General features: G+C 40.2%; 1 protein-coding gene across 1 annotated transcript in view; it reads right to left on the bottom strand.

The window, feature by feature from the left end:
• Positions 1-9469: 9469 nt before the first annotated feature.
• The window catches only part of pappaa (pregnancy-associated plasma protein A, pappalysin 1a), an 86030-nt gene continuing 77276 nt past the window's right edge, over positions 9470-18223 (bottom strand). Inside the window, exon 22 of the mRNA XM_076758736.1 lies at positions 9470-9910. Coding sequence (XP_076614851.1) covers positions 9806-9910 — 105 coding nt within the window. The 3' untranslated portion in view covers positions 9470-9805. The remainder of the gene's footprint in view (positions 9911-18223) is intronic.

Raw genomic sequence — 18223 nt, 5'->3', positions numbered from 1 at the left:
GGGGGAAAATGGTGAAGATGTTGGAGAGTAAAGCCATCACCTTAAAAAAATGGTTATATCATACCATCCTGAGGAGACGGAGGTAAGTTATTATCTTTTAATTAAGCAAATGCTAGATCAACTCAAAGTGGCACTGTCTTGGCACATCGGTGCATTGATTGTAGTAGATTAAGGCGATCTTTCAGGGAGCAAGCAAGCTATAATGGAGTGTGCTTAGTTAAAAAAGAATCCACCCCAAATGCAATTAAGCAGATAGTTCTTTTAGAACTTCGTGGTAGTTTGAAGCAGTGCCATTGTCCATTATCTAAATCATTACTTATTGTATTGTGGTCGCACAGGCTGCTACAAAATGGTGCAAGCTAACAACAGCATTAGGCTACTGATTAGCATGTCTGCTGTTGAAATGTAATCTAATTTTTCACTAAACTGGCATCAGCAAACATCAGACTTCCACTTACAAAAGCAAGTAAAGAAGGTTGAACTTCTATTCTGTGCAATTTGGTGAAAACTGACGCATTTGCAAGGTTAGCTTGAAAACCTCAAACTTACCTCAGTTAGCTGTATCATTATGTATTGCCTTAGCTGGTTGTGGCCAAATGCTGGGAGTTAATAATGATAAGTTTAAAACGTTTTAAGTGACAATATTGTATTGTGGATAGTTGCTTAAAATATTCTTATTTACCCTCATGAAAAGATGTCTTTTTCACCCACTGGCTGCAGTGAAAGCTCTACCCCGTCAGTCACTAAGTCAATGTTCAGCTCTGTTGTAATTTCTGAGGCCATGATTGTTGCTATTTTTAAATGTGGTTTTTGTTATTACGGTACCAAGACAACAGTACAAGAGCAAACACATAAACAGATGTTAAGTCAATCCAACCTTGCAATCTGCCAAGGTTGGATTTCCACAGTTCACTGAATTAGTGCAAAATCATTTTTTGTCTTTTTTTTAACTAACATTTTTCTTTTCTTCTTAACTTATCTTAAAATCCGTATTTACCTTATGATCTTTTTTAATGCTGCACCCTCTTCTGCAATGCAACACAAAAACATATTGCCTTTCAGCAGTTCAAAGACACTAAGAGAAAGACAACTTCAACAAATACAAGAGTAAGTATTCTGAGATATTGTATTTCTCTCAATGTTTAACTTGATATTATATTTCACTTATGGTTTTATTATATATTCCAAGGAACATAACCCATTTTCTTGGTAAATATTTTGTACATTATAATTGGACCTACTTTGATTTACTTGTTGGAAATGTTTATGAGTCAGCTAATTTCATTTCCCTAAATGAAAACAAAACCTTTCTTGAACCGTATTTATATGTTGACAACATTATCATGTTACACAATGTTGTGTGAAAAAGAATACATCATTAAAAAGTCGGTTTCTTGTAGTTAATTAGAGCAACGTTGTTTCAACACAACAAAATCAACTAAAACTCCATCAAAGAGTGATTCAAGTAGATCTTTTCAACACAATAACACTCACACTGCCTGCATAACTGTCACAGCGTGTTAGTTAATATCCCATTTGATACTCTGTTACTTGATACTCCCAAACTTCCATGTTTAATCTCGACTGCTCATCATGTGGTGTGTTTACGTCATATCACCAGAAACTGAGGAATGGGATGTTGTTGCCACAGTTTGAAAGTGTTAACACATGTTGGAACACCCACATCCAAAACCAATTGTGTTCATGCCTTCAAAATCAATAAATTCTCAACATATTTTTCACTTTTCACAAATGTTAAAACATTTGTTCATCAAACATCAAAACAAATGGCCCAGTAACTGAAATGTGTGATTCTTGTGACTCTACAATGTTAACCTTCTGTGGTAATGCTGTTGATGATTGGTGAAAAATACTAAAGCTTGCTAAATCTAACCACATGTCATATTTTCTATATACTGGTCCCATTTCTGCATTTTGTAGACCTTGGTTTTTTTGTTATGTCTACTTTCCCACAAATAAAATATTTAAAATACTTCATATACTTCCCCATATTGTTTCAGGCTCAAATATCTTAACATCTACTGGATGGATTGCCATTAAATTCTGTGCAAACATCCAGGCTCGACATTTGATTTTTATTATCAAAATATCTATTGGATTCATCCCACTCTTTGATGGATCGGCAGGAAATCTGGTACTGTACATTTCACACAATCATCTTGACAAAATTTCTATTTATCCAATACTTCGAAGTGTTCAAGTGAACCCATGTAGTAACATCCATCATCCAATCATGTGTTCACAAAGTGGTGAATCTTGCTCTATCCTTACCTTTCAAGGATGCCCTTTTCATACCAAATCATAGTGCTATCACCTGTTACTGATTAACCTGATTACCTGTGGAACGATCCAAACAGGTGTTTTTGGAGCATTCCACATCTTTCTTGATGTCTTGAGTTGCTCTTGTTTGGAACATGTTGCTGGCATCAAACATAAGAAGCTTATATTTGCAAAAACCAATGAAGTTGATGAGGTAAAACGTTAAATGTATTGCCTTTGTATTGTTTTCAGTTGAGTATGGATTGGCATATCATCACATTCCATTTTAATTATGTTTTATGTGCATGCAAAACTTTTCCATGAGTCTCAACTATTTAGTACTAATCAGAAAATGATAGCATGCTAACACGCTACATTAAGATAGCAAACATAGTAAACACTGCCTGCTAAATACCAGCATATTAGCGTTGTCATGGTGAGGATGTTAGCATGCTGTGATTAGCATTTACATAGCACAGTTGTGCTTCAGTACCACCTCATGGAGGTGCTAACATGGCTGCATGACTTTTTGGTTTATTTAACATTCTTAATCCTGCTAAAAATGTCTGGTACAAGTCATGCATAATCGGAAAATTGCACGTAGGTATGTCTCATTGCTCACAAACGACTGCGTTAAGAGCTTTTGGGTTTGAGTTTAACATTGTTGACATAGCAGCGCAGGCCATCGGCACGAGCATGTGGCAGCATAGAGAAGAATGTGGTGTTGACTTCTGAGATCTGCCTTGTTAAGAGCACAAACTTCATCTGCGATGCTGTTGATCAGCTGGTGTGGTGCACATGTGTCCTGCCTCAACTGACACAGACCTCAGCGGAGGAAAGCCCCCGGGGTGAAACCACCACATAGAAGTTGCACAATATTTGGATGAGAATTAGTGAGAACTGAGTGAAATAAAATGGTGAAATGAGACTCGGATGAAAATAACTGTAATCAGATTTAAACTTTGCAATTGTAGAATGCAGTGCATTGCTGTTATTTCCCAGGTTTTGCCCAATTTACCACATGATTCAGCTGAAAAATATTTACATTGAGCTGGAAAGGAGGGGAAATCAGTCACTGAACTAACAGACAGCTATCCCCTATGAATTACTCTAATTTATATCATTAACTGAAGGTGGCTATGCCTCTCTGCATGTGAGCTGCTGGGAAGCATTTTCTTTTTCCATCTCCCTCAACAAACTGCTCCTTTAAGCTCAGATCCAGTTTCTTTCCAGTCATGCAACATTAACTGCACTTTAAAAATCAGTAGCTTGATGTTCATTCTCACAAATTAGGCCATTAACGTCATTGGTGTGCCAGGAACAGCACTCACATTTTGATGCCAATGTATCAATGGAGGCTTAAAGAATGAGTTCCTCTTTTATAGCAACCTCAGCCCTTTTTTTGTTTTGAAAAGGATCACAATGGATCTTTGGTACCTCGAGGACTTCCAGAAGAGTTGGACACATTTTTTTGCAGGATGTTTTCAGCAATGGTGATTAAAACATTTTTTCAAGGAACTGACCACACTCCTCCAGCTTATGTTCACTTTAACCAGTGTTTTATTTCTACACAATAAATGACAGCAAAATGAACATGATACTCATTTTTATGACTCTTCCTTATGAAAATATAGTACACATCAGACATGTTTTGCCATGTACCAGAGCACCAAAAATATATATAATTGCAACTGTGAAAACAGAGAGAAACATCAACTGAAACATAAAAGTCCAATCTGTTGTATATGTGCCTGAAAAAGTGCATACTGTGTAAGAACCAAAAAGAGAGGAGGCCATCAGAGGGAGGGAGGGACTACTGAGTCTGATGGCTACCTTTACAGTGTTGGTGAAATTCTCAGCAAACACAAAGGCATTGGGATAAGACTCAACAATATACAGTATGGAGTGAGGAGAAAAAAAAAAAAAAAAAAGAAAGCTGTTGGTTGGTGCCAGTCGGTCAACTCAGACAAATTTGAAATGAACTTCTCAATGCGTAACAAAGATCAGTCAAGTTTGATTACGAGGATCAATTTCAACTCCTAAGACCCAGAAATGACCATTGTGATTTTATTCATCTTGACAACAAATAAATAATTTATGACTCAATGGATAAATTCATGGTTTAGACAACTGACAACAGTGCTTGTACTAAGCCATTATGAACAAATAAATGCTGACAGCGAGTGGTGTGGTAAAGCATCACAGGTCTTTTTTTTTTTTTTTTTTTTTTTTCTGTCTTGCAGGTGATACTTTGACACAATGCACAACATATTCACGGTTCATCTCTTTGTATAATAGTTATGATAAAAATCAATCCAAGAGCTACTCCCAGACAGTTAGTACATGGTTTGCAAATACAATCATCATATAATATTATTTACATCTTAAAATATATTTGTTGAGCAATCGGGTACGAAACACCGCAGTAATACCACTAGATATCCATATAATATGTAAATACACTTTTTTTTTGTACTTCCCACTTAGAAAAAAGGACAATTCACCTTTTTTTATTTATTGAGGGATTAGGAAACAGACATAAGTGGACCATTCTATAACCAGAGGCCTGTGAGAGGTACTTCATGTGTTACAATACACAAAGAAAATGTCTTACAACAAGATGGCACATCAGTATTTTTCTCCACAGTGATCTGAGCAAAAATGTTAGGGCTTCAGACACTCTTTCTTCCACTTCCCACTGCTTTGTAATGAGTTAGACACTACAAAGTTTCTGCCATTTTTAGACAAACAATGCAACAACCAGGTGTTAAATTAGAAACAAAGGCGCTACTGTTGGTGGAAAATGTGGAGAGGTATCAAAGCCTGTCAAAAACGACTGCTATACAAATCATATTATGTGATAAGCATAGGCTTTAGGTGAGGAGAGCTGTGTTCCTTCAGCCTAACTTCAAAAGGCTCTGTAAGCTGGGCAAACATCCTCTCTCATTTTCACAGGGCCAGTTTGACCCTGGCAGCCCTGCGCAGGCATACCTGACAGTGACAGATGAGGCAGTGTGTCGAGGAGTGGGGAGGTGGAGGTAGGAGGGGTGAGGGAGGGGGCGGTGGGAGTCCCAGAGAGGGACGGCCGCCACCCCCAGGAGAAACTCTGACTCATTGGCCTCGGCTTGTTGCCAGTCAGCGCTGGCCACCCCTGGCCCAGGGGCAGCCTCTGTGAGTACACATTTTCACACCTGGACAAATAGCGAGACAGGCCAGGAAAAGCAGCCCACCCATCCCTACCTCTCTCCCTGCCCACCTTCTACTTTTCCCCCGTCCAAGAGTACTCTATCTGGGGCACCATCGGCTGCCTTCTGACCTCCACGCCTTCTTTTCCTTCATTTTTGATCCCTCTCTTTGCCACTTGCCCATTTTCTCCTGCCCTCAGCTGGCTGTGTACATATATTCCGTGTGCCTTACGCTGGTCTCTCAAAATATTACTTGCTGTATTATGGATTTATGCACTTGACCGATATATACTTGGTTCTCTTTTCACGACTCCTTGTACATATGACTAATGTGTGCATTTTAAAAAAATAAGCAGAGAAAGAAAAAAAAAACAACTTTACATTCTGGTTTAAAGGGGAAAAAAAATATACACTGCACTCAGTAACATTTGAACATGTGGTGAATCCTCATTGGATGCGAGCAGTGTCCACCTACACTTAATGACCAATGAGACGAGTTCTTGTGTGGTCGTGGGCCTGGAGCGTACTGTGTGTCTGATCAACGCTTGACAGCACTGATGACAACAGAGCGTGACGACAGAGACAAAATGACAGCTTTGACTCACAACCGCTAATGTTTTTGTTTATAAGAACAATGTAAAAAATAACTTACATGGACATTAAATATAACTTAAAAAAGTATAACACTCTCAATAAATAGTTCTACTATTTACACCATTGTTATGAGACGCAAAAATGTCACTAAAATACCAAAAATATAGAAGCAGCAAACATTACAGGCATGAGGTACAGCAAGGGATCCTGTGGTGACTACAGTAGAGAGGTGATGTCCTCATCCAATGCGTAATCTTATACTTCCTTCCATGAATATCTTTGTTAGCTATGGCTTATGGGTACCTTCTCCAATATTAAGAGTATGATTTTATTTTATTTTATTTTTTTTCAAGTCGACGTGCAGTCACATTCGGTAGCCTTTCTGCTAGATCAGCTGTTTTGGTATCCATACATTGACGATACAAGTAATTGCTGAGGAGGATATTTCTAAGTTAGTCTAAGTCTGTGAGAACAACGACAGGTTACGTTTATAGAATGAAGGGAAGGATCCAATGACAGATTTCGGATTCATCCATTCAAACGGGCTAGAATGGCTTTCCAGTGACCTCAATGGCAGATGATGAACCATAGTACTGCATGTCGTTGGCATAGTGTAGTGATTGCAGGTCAGTCTCTCCCCACTGGTAACAGTTCTATGTAAAGCAGCAGTATCTGGAGTACTAATATTACATATAATTTGATAATATCAACATAATACAAGTCTTTTTTTTTCTTTCTTTTTTTTTTTTTTTTAACCAGGACTATATATTTTTTCATACAAAGTGTTAAATGCAGTCTTTGAAGGTGATGTAGCCTTTACAACGTCCTTACAAAGTTTCATATTTCATAAAAGTTACAAAGTCTCTCAAGAGTCCCTTTTTAATGGGAATTCCTTCATTTAAGCTTTTCCTTCCCCTTTGACATCTCTTGGTTTCCCTGCCAAAATTTACACCTTAACCTAAGATGATGTTTTACACACACACCAGGGTAAAACCTTGAATGCGTGACAATATATTCCTAAACAAAATGTCTTGATGCGTATCGTATTTTGGGGGGATTTGGGTCCTGCATGGACGATGGAAGGATGGATGGATATATGGTTCATAGTGACAATACCTCCCTACATCATTAAGAACAACAAATGCAAAGTCAGTTTAGGTTGGAGAGGAAAATCTACGGCCAGATACAAATGAAAAACGAAAGACAGGAAAGCTAATAGCAACACAGGGAGTCAAAACGACTGAATATCATACAGTTTGTTTCAGATCACCATTCTGACGATAGCAGCTTCTAAACATTTTTGAAAGATATATATATACTTTTTCTTCTTACATGGAAACTAAAAAGTGCAGTAACTGAGGTCAATAATACAAACACTGATTAAATATGACATTTGTAAGAATGAAATACATGAAAATTAAAACAAACAAAAAAAAACTAAAAACATTTTTCAACGCTCCTGTCCATCAAGAACATATAGTAATATTTACATGATATTTCTGATTTTTTTTTCTTTGTATTTGGTGGAAAATAATACCTTCTCACTTTCTCTGCATGTTGTGGTATTGTCTTAGTTCTTCACTGACATTGGTTTTAAAATGACTTGAAACTGGTCTTACTTTGCCACTTGTACAGTTTGCTGTGTGCGATTTATGAGAATGATCTGGAATGCTTATAGCAGCCTGATATGAGTAAGAGGGACTGTGCCATTGGCCCAAATGAAATGAAAAGGCATAGTCATGCTGACTGTAACCACGACTATGGTCGCAGCCAAACAAGAGCAGCGAAATTTGGACCAATATGCCAAGCAGCCTTCATTATTAAACTTGCATGAGAAAAAAAAAAAAAAAAACCTACTGTATATGTGTCTGGAATGAAGAGTAACAAAATACAAAGCTATTGTAGCAGCCATATGATCTACAGAAGCTAATTGGTGGGGACGGACACCCAAGTTCACAATACTGAAAAGTGCTGATCAGAACAACCAAGTGCACTTTTTACTGCAGAAGCAAACGCAGCGTTTAAATTAATGACTCAAACATGAGACCCGGCAGAGAATCTTAGGGACCTTTGATCATATTGTGACTGCAAACGTTGTGTTGACATATACATCCAAATGTATTTTTCGTGTACAACGATGTTGCCTGCAGAGCTTCAGCTGAGAGTCCAATACTACTCGGAGGGGAAAGAATGAGAAATGTGTGCGTGTGCGTGCATGTGCGCGTCCCTTCTTGTGTGTCAGATGTGGTCTCCTTCCATCTATACCCATTCTCACTAAGAGCCATGGCCTATATCCAGCCCTTTATTTCTGTAATCTTGTGTGACTGTGCTATGCAGAACTGTGCGATCAAAAAAAGCCACAGACTCCTGACAAGCATTGACTACATTCTGGACAGGGCTGGGATCATTTTATTTTCAGTTTAAACACTTTGAATCAGTGCTTGAGGTAACAAAGTTCTTATCAAGCGCCATGAGGGAGGAGTTCAAACTGAAACTGAAATCACCCCAACCCAAAGTGAGGTGTTATTGATGACATTCTTTAAGTCGTGGTCAATGTATGTAGTATTTTTCTTGGGCGGTTGGGTTAAACTGGAATGAAAAGTGAGGTTCTGGGGTGTTTTTTTTAAAGTTCTTAGTGCATTTCATACGTGGTGCTGTCAACATGTATTCTCTGCAAGTATTATGGACTAACATGCAAGCGTGAATGAATGCTATAAAGAGGTACTGTAAGCAGCAAGGCAGACAAAGCTGTCTCACCCTATTAGATATTGTGACGTGGAGATGGCAAGTAGCAGCAAACACAGTAGCAGAAGCCATGCTAAAAATGTTTTAATTATGCATTCAGGATTTTGCTCTAAGTATAAAATTGCCTTACGAAATTGTCCGTGGTTGGTCAACGATTAGTTGACATTTTCTTGCGTGTGTTTGTGCATTTTATTTTGGCTTTTGTGTTGAATCTGTGGCTTGAAAATTAACAATATGGCTGTCTCATTCCCCACCAAGCTAAGAATAACCTCTCTAGCCTCTGATGTGCCTATGAAGAAACACACTTTACTGAAAAGGACATAGAGATACAGAACGTCTGACCAGTTTGAAACCAGGAATGATGTAAGCACAAACTTCTAGCCCCTCCAAAAAAGGTGTTTAACATGCCTTCAAAGTGTCTGAGGATAATTTTTAACACTTGTCTTGATTTCCTTCATATTTGCAAAACACAGAGCCAACATCAACACAATCCCCCACTTACACATTTTGATTTACCTTTGGTTCAATCATGTGATTGTAGAGCAAGGTCACTAAAATAGACACTGAAGCCAGCACAAAACTGAACAAAAGGCATGCTACCTAGGCTTGGTTATGTTTTTGTTTAGGTTTTTTTTGTTCATTTGTTTTCTTATTCTTTCAAAAAAAAAAGAAAAAAAAAAGTCTGTTTTATGTATTTTTTTCTCCTTGCTATATATGTTTTTTAAATGATGATATTGCAGGGTTACTTTCCTTTTAGCGGAGAAATGAAATTTTCTGTGGAGTCCCAGCCTCTATTCTAGATCTTTCCGTGATGTGGAGGCGGAGGCTTTTCAGCTGGTCGGGGTAGCAGTATGGATGGAGAGGTATGCCTGTTAAGCAGCATGTGCAGGAAATTGGAGGCCGAGAGGAGGATGAAGGAGGGGTCTGCCTCGGCCACTCTGGCTGTGTTGTGTTGGAGCAAGGGTCCTGGGACATTGAACAGAAGTCCCTGCTCAGGTTGGTCACCCCAGAGAATGGACATGTTCGTCCTTTCTGTTCTCAATAGCATTGGGATCCCGACAGGAGCACTCATCCCTTATGTCACAAGACATGGGGAATGGAATCACCTGGGAAGGAGAAAAAAAAACATATATTTTTAAAGGGTAATGTCCTCTATAACCCAATGGCGCACGGACTCAAACCCACAGCAATGATTTCAAATTCCAGTCAAGATTCCAAGATTCGCACTAGAATTACAGCCTCGCGGTTGTATGCCTCCAACCGCCAGCCAGTCAAGTTGTATTTACATCCATGTCTGTCCAGACTCATACAATATATGTAGTGAAGACTTTGAAGGAATTTAATAAAAGGTATTAAGTGTACTGTTTGGCGAAATGGAAGTTATCATTATATTGACATGTATGGTTCCAGTGAATAATTTCCAGGGAGAAGCATGCTGTCTTCACTTAGGGACTATTTTTACAGAGGAGTACGGAGGACAGATAGAGAGCTTCATCACATGGTGCAACGACAATCACCTGAAGCTCAGTAAAACCAATGAGCTTGTTGTGACCATAATGCTTCAAATACGGATGTTACTACAGCTTGCAAAACGTGGATGATTCACACACATCCCGGCAGCACAGAAGATCTGTACAATCACCACAGTTTCAAGGTGGACACCCAAGATTAGTGTCACCAATTCAGTATCTGACCAAATGTGAAATATGGTCACAATCTCCTCTTCTCTTCCTGAGTTATGACGTTGAATAATGGACAGAAAAGTGTTTTTGCTGAACATTATGATGTCACAGTGAAGTTGACCTTTGCAATATAAAATGTCATCACTTCATCATTTTATCCTCTGAGACATATGTGTGAAATTTATCATAATCAGCATGTGAATTCTTGAGTTATGACCAAAAATGTATTTTGTGTGGTCACAGTGACCTTTGAGCACCAACATGCAATCGTTTTATCCATAAGTCCAAGTGGACATTTGTGGCAAATTTGAAGAAATTCCCTCAAGGCGCTCCTGAGATATTATGTTCATGAGAATTGGACGGACGGACATCCCGAAATGCCTCTGGCCGCGGCTGTCACCAGCGTGCAGGCATAATAACACAAGATATGTCATGCTGAATTCCAGGGAAAGATATAAAAATATGTTGTTGGTTAATGCCCCAAAGAAAGATATAAGTTTTCTGATCTTATCTCACTATCAATAGAACAACATTGTTATTTCAAAAATCCATCATCCCTCCCTCATTCCGTCATCCTTCCCTTCGACCCTCGTTTCTCCGTTCCTTTATCCCTCGACCCCCATCCTAATGTAATATCTTTCATCATCTATGCTCTCCTCCATCCAGAATACGCATTAAACTATTATAAATCTGTATCTTGTGTGTGTATCTTAGGTGTGGTTTTACACAGCATCCCAACTTTTTTGGAAACATGGTTGTGGATTGTGGTCATGGTGTTAAAAAGCAACATTTGCATAATGAACAGCATTCTCCCTTATTAAATTTATTGACCTCATCCACCCCGACCTCCTCCCTCTGTGGATTCTGCCACTTGACTTCTTCTTCTGTTCTCATCATAATTACTACAACCACTGGCCTTTGTCGCATGAACACAAGCGTGCATCATTCAAATTATTAAAATGTGTTTTTGGGTGATTGGATTGCAATCAGATACTGCTTTACCATGTGGGAGTACAGGTAAATGCGCCCAAGATGCACTGAGGATGAACTGTGGTCTGCATTGAATACAAGTGTAAATGCATATCACTTTGCAATCTACATAAACTACTTGGGTGGAAATAACATCAATGACAGGACAGCAGTGGTCGCAGTCTTCCGTAAATAAAAAGAAAAATTTGGAGGAGCGTATGTAGCTCTAACAGCTATTCTTCATCCGTAAAGGTCCCCATCACAATACTCTCCCACCAGTTTTGACTGCCTACCCACATCCAGCTTCATGGATGGCTGCCATCTTTTCTGTTTTTTTCTTGTTTTTTTCTGGAGCCCGACAAATGAGAGGAGGATGTAAGAAGGAAGAAATAACAGATGAGGAAGCTGGATAGATCAGATCTCTATGTGGACACTGGAGATATATTAATACCAGGTGTAAATGTAATCAGGTTAAATCTTATCGAGATACAATCTGGATACAAGACGTATTTTAATGCAAGGTGTAAAGGAGGTGTTTGATGTAATTGTGCCCCCATTAAAAAACCGCTGTAGCAAGTAGATAACAAAAGATTAGTAAAAGATAATACCATTACCCCACCAGTTTTGTTCTGTCCTCCACATGGCTGCAAACCCCACCAGGCATGTTTCAGGAGCAGAGCGTTTTGCCTGTCTGATTTTTTTGGCTTGCTCAGGTTTTGATGATTTGGTCATTTTTCCTTGATATTTGTGCTTCTACCACAGGTGATGTGTGATTGGGAGTCTGCACTGGATGTTGTATTTTGAAAATTTCGTCCTCCCGTCTCGCTCGATCTGCTCTGTGCAGATTGATACGTCATCCATCAAAAATAGACACGTAGTCTCCACAGAACAGAGCGGTGATAAGCTTCTGTGATGATTCTAAAACTGAGACAGAACACGATCAGTGGAATTGCACGGATTATCTAGAATGGCAGCGATCAGCTCCGTCGGACGCCTCGAGGACAGATTGTGGACGTTACGTGTCCATGAGGCAAACCACTTGATTACTTGTCTTAATGGAACAATGTGATCAAAACTTTTAAAAAGTACAAATTGTTTCTTTTAATATCATGAACATGCTGTTTTACTGTTTTTGCAGTATTATAAAATTCACCCTGCTTTGCCCATCTGTCTCTTTTTTTTAGATCTCACTCGCTATCTCACTCCTTACTCTCCTCTCACAGTTGATGTAGACCAGATTCTTGCAAATATCAAACAGGTTTGAAATTAAATTGGTGTGGTTCTCATTAGAACATTTGGTGCACAAGCTCAGTGTACAAAGTGTACCCAAACTCCGAGCTAAACTGTGGTGTGTGGTGTGTCAGAAGTGTGCAGTTTCAAGAAAATAATGGACACCTGACAGCCAATGTTATACATGAGATACTTTCATGCAGTATGAAAAACTTTTTTTCTCAAGACCATAAGCTGACTTGAAGTCCTAGTAGGAAATGTTTTGTTGCATTTGGCCTTCGAAGAAGACCAATAATATATCAGAATCTGAGAATACCAGAGAAACTGATACCCCAGTTTCTTTGATAGTCTGATGCCAAAGTGAAATCCTGTAGGTGAAAATAGGACCGGAAGATCTGTGGCCATTGCCCCTGGCGTTTGACGTCACTGGATAACGTTGGCAATGCGTCACCAGCACCAGCTGCTGTTGCCTTGTCTGCTTGCCTCTCGGGGGGCCTGCTTCAGCTGTTTGGGTACACAAAATGTGTCCCCCTTCTTCAGGCCAAACAAGGAACACATGTGGTCCAAGTCATGGAGGGCAGGCAGCAAACCAAGGGCATGTCTGCATTTGTGTCCCGGTGGCTTATCAGATCACCATGTGGTGGCCTGTGTCACTTTCTCTTGTTGGGCTGAGTGACATTGCCATTTTTGCACAATGGATCCCTATATACAATGTAAATGCAACAACAATACTGGGCACTGTAACCAACGTAGACGCTCAGTTGACAGCATGCCTCACGCCAAAGACAGCTATTAGTTCAATGCTATTAGTCTAGCTGCTGTAGGAGGTATCGTTTCCAGAGGAGGGTCACAGTGCTGTTATCTGAATATGGAGTAGCTGCTGTATAATTACTCAGGCTACTACTGTAATGCCATCAAACAAATTGCATCATGAGCTAATACTATCTGAGAGGGTTAGTCAGGTAATTACTAAATGCATTAGCGAAGAATGAGAAAGACATTAGAATTTCCCATCCACCAAAAGATGCATTCATAACAATGGCGTCCATTATATTAAACAGCATCAGCATCAAAGTTTGAGACTTTGAAGCTTCCTGAGTCAGCTTCAAAGACCCAAACTGGCTAAACATGTAAATCCAAATTGATCTTGTTAGGCTAGATATTAATGGAAATATCACTGTGAGGTTGTGACATGTTACGTACAACTAAGACTTATTTATTTAGCAAACATTCTTAAAAGGAGCAGATGCCTTGGAACCTAGATTAACCTTCCCATGTGCCTGAAGGAGATTTTTTTTAATTGCAAGAAGATTCTGAGGTTCCTCAGCTGAGAAAATCTTCCAATAGTAAATTTTCTTGGGTTTTGAAAGGACAAAATAAAATAACAAGCCCTTCTGACATCTTTCTTTTAGTCTAGTAAAAAGGACCCAAAATACGTTAGTCTCACGTTTTGCAGTGTAAAGTTATAGTGTAAAATGTTATGGTTGGTGGTAAATGCAACACACAGGAAACACCACCAACAGTTTGTGAGAGTCGGTGATTTGTAGACAGCAAGTCTGTGGAATGACATGGGGGAGCACGCTAGTCACTGAGGAGCAGTGACGCAGGCTCCCCTTTGAAATGGAGTATAAAGTAAGTTGTTTGTGTGGGGGGATGGTCCTAACGCGAGGGCCAGGTGGGCAGTGCCCAGACTTCTCTGAGAAAATGAGGCCTGCATGTGATGACTTTACAAGCCCAGGGCCGGACACACTTCAGAAACAGCTGTCAACCGCATGAGCAGTGTTTCCTCTGTGTCATTCTGAAGCCAAGAACAGGGGGCTCCTGGCTCCCACCTGACTCGTTCTCACTTTAATTACACTATCTCTGTTTCACACTTTCACCTTGTCTCCTTTAGAGTCTCTTCCTTACATTAACTTGCTTTATTACTCCTCTCCCTTGCAGCACACATCCCCACCACCCCTCCCACTCCCCTTCTATACCTCACTTCCCCTCCAAGGCCACTTCTGTTTATCTCTCTATCTAGAAAATGATGGTGGGTGGCAAATTTGACATGGTTTCCTTTGACCTTGACCTCAAGGGTGGCTGGGCCAGCTGCCACATCTGGCCCTGACTTGAGGTTCTCGCAGGGTGGCTGGGAAATGGGACTGGCTGGCCTTGTGGGCCTGGGGGCCCTCATGCTGCCCCGTGTCCCAGAGCTGGCTGGGGGAGGACACCCACTAACAGCAACATGAAAGACCTTCTGAAGAACGCAGACCTTGTCAGAGCCCCATCCTTCCATCTCAGGAACAGGTCAAAATAACACAGAGTTGCTCTCATTTCGGTGTGTGCAGTCTGTGCATGTCAGTCTGTCCTTAAAGGGAAGAAGGTGTGCAAGGGGCACAGGACTGGGGAGAGGGGAACTGCCTGATTTAGGGATGCATAGCACACTGTTTATGAGCAAGTAGCAGTTGCCGTTAGAGTGAGTTATAACTTCCAAGATTTTCATCTGTCTTCAAAATATATTAAGGAAGATTTTAGGGACAGATACAGTGTAACTTATGTAAATAAATCTATGCATCTATCGTTCTAAAAAGTAATAATCTCTGTCCACAAGAGTAAGGAAACAGATAACAAATAAAGCAAAGCAAATGGAAACATATAAGAACACAAACAGTGAACTGCCCTTTGACAAACTCCAGATTCCAGACAACCTTGCATGACAGCTCTGTCACTTTGTGTATGGCAGTTAAAATCAATCACAAATACATCAGTTACTGGAACCATTAAGCCAAGTGTGACAGAAGTCTTTGCAAAAGCTGTCTACTGTACATACGAAACTTGAACAAATGTCTAAATTTGAGAGGCAGAAAGAAACAGTGTGAGAAGAGAGCGCTTTAATGGATACGATTAGGAAGGAGAAGGAGCAAAGTAAGAGCACAAGAACACATACAGTAACGGACTTTAACAAAATAAGTGGAAGCACTTGGAATCAGCAAACAGCCAAAACTCCTAAAACCCCCGATGTGGAACTACCTTTGCTCAGCTGTGTAGAAAAGCCCTGCTCCTCCCTCCACATTATCCTTCCTCCCCCTCCCACTAAGATGCATTTTGGAATAAAGGAGGCTATGGCATGCTGCTGCTTATTTAACGATTTGCCATAAACATTGCATTGCAGTGGTTTGACAAAAAGAGAGGGAGTAAGAAGGTATGAAAGCAACTCTTAATGCCATGACCAAGAAATCCCCCTTCTGTATATACAGGCGCCTGCTCCTATGTGTGCCTCGGCCCCCTCCCCCCCTTTAACTGCCCTGGCAGAGCCTTGGCAGCGGTGAATAAAAGTCACCTTAGCTGCCCTCAGACATTTAAAAAATAAAGAGCTGTTGACGGCATGTGCTTTTGGCATCCAGTTATGTGAAGATTTGATTTATAACATGTTAACGCAGAAAATGAGGGGGAAAAGAAAGTTTTACACAGCATACTATGTGTCTACATCTATCTGTAACAGCTTCAAAGGATGGTCTGTTGAAAATGGATTCGTGTGGACTATAAAGAAGTAAGTAACAACCAAAAAGCAAAAGAAGAAAATTTAATTTGATGTCAGTTTGGGGTCTTTGTCTATATGAGTCACCAGCGGAGGCAGAGGGGTTAAATGGTCAGCTGTGGCTATGGCGGCTATTAGGGACCATCAGCTTAGACGCAAACATCACGTATTGAGCATACTTGTGCCAGACTAAGAGTCGTAAACATGAGTGAGGAACTTGGGGAAGGGTGGGGGGGTCTTAGCACTTACCCAAGACCCTACCACCAACACAGACAGAAAAACCTACAGGCGTGTTGTTTTAGAGAGGCCAAGCCATATAACTATATAATCGGTGCCCTCTGCATACTGCTTCCAGCATCCAAGAAAGGAATTCCTTCCACACTACGGGGGAGTGGGGGGGACCTACAAAAAGGGTCTTGCACAGGCAACCCTCAGAAAGGCACACTCCATACCCTTGCCTCCTCTCCTCCCTGCCTCTCCAAATCCAGCCAACAGCTTGCAACTATTAAGGGGAGATCCTGTGGCGACCTTACGTGCAGCCAGTCCTTGCACCTTCAAAGCTCCTGGGGTGGAATAATACACAGCAAGTCATCCAGAACTCCTTAATACACAAATCTCTACCCAAATAAAAGACGAGAGAAGCATATGCTGGGAAGGGGAGAAAGAGTAAATGAGAAGCTGAGTTCCTTTTCACAATACTGCTCCTTTTTCTCTCCTTTTCCCCCTCCTCTCTGTCTTATTCAGCTCTTATCAGGATGAAACTCAGAGTTGACAAGAAGAAAGAGAAGAGGATAAGCAGAGGAAAGCTGGAAAGCTTTAATAATTGCTAATAACCCAGTTCCTACAGTAGCATTTAAGCTTGTTTTGAAAAACAAGAAATTGCCCAAGTGTTGTATCTGGAAAAAATTGTATTACATTCCAAAATTATGAATTTTCATATTGAACCACTGAATCATTTTAGATTTGGGAGGCGTTTGATGTTGGGAAACACAATAATAAACAATCATGCAACCGCTGTAAAGAAGTCACTTAACCATCTTCTGCTAAGGAGGGGTGAGCAGATGTTTTCACCACTGTGTAGTATCTCCTCCACCATTGGACTGAAGACACAGCACTGGTAAGAACATTTGGTTTGAGGTCATGGAGTAAACAAATGAGGCAGACGAGGGCTTTTTTAACCTTTGGACTCTTTGGGCGGACTAAAAGGACAAAAAGATATATGACTCTGGAAGATGGAGGAGAATGAAAGTCAGTTGTAAAATTTTATTTTGTCTTGTCATCTCTCTTTGCCTAATTACCAAAGATACCTTTGTGTGTGTGTGTGTGTGTGTGTGTGTGTGTGTGTGTGTGTGTGTGGTTGTATGAAAGGGGTCATATCATTGTTCTTAAGTGCTGTGTCACAACACCTTGGGGACAACAACACTGAGCTAGATACCCACTGAGTCACCAGACCTCTTGTGCATAACAAGTGTGTGTGTGTGTGTGTGTGTGTGTGTGTGTGTGTGTGTGTGTGTGTGTGTGTGTGTGTGACAGAGAGAGAGAGAGAGAGAGAGAGAGAGAGAGAGAGAGAGAGAGAGAGAGAGAGTCTGAAACTGAATGAGTTGGAGAAAGAGTGAATGAGAGTGAATGAGAGGGGAGTTGGTAGATATGTGGATTTTCATTGGTCTTTCATTAGTCTCACACTCTGCAGTTAGCCACAATGTCCAAAGTCCCAAAAAGTAACACCTAATATGAGCTGATATGTGTTTTTCTTTTTACGGGCTACAAAACCACAGAGTGACTGAGATACAGTTAAGCTGTGTATTGTGCTGGAAGCATATCCTACGTAAGTACTGTTACATACACTCAGTTGCCAACTTCTTAGAAAGACCTAATACAGTTTTAAATCTTTAAAAACAAAGATGTGGTTTAATAGACATATGGTGCTTGGGTCAGTATTTATAAATACTACATTGCATTTAGTTAGCAGGATAAGATATGGGGGCAGAGGAATGAGCTGTGTCAGGCCTTGGCTACAC

Source organism: Chaetodon auriga, chromosome 19, assembly GCF_051107435.1.
Source record: "Chaetodon auriga isolate fChaAug3 chromosome 19, fChaAug3.hap1, whole genome shotgun sequence".
Classification (NCBI taxonomy): domain Eukaryota; kingdom Metazoa; phylum Chordata; class Actinopteri; order Chaetodontiformes; family Chaetodontidae; genus Chaetodon; species Chaetodon auriga.
This window is presented reverse-complemented; position numbering and strand designations above follow the sequence as displayed.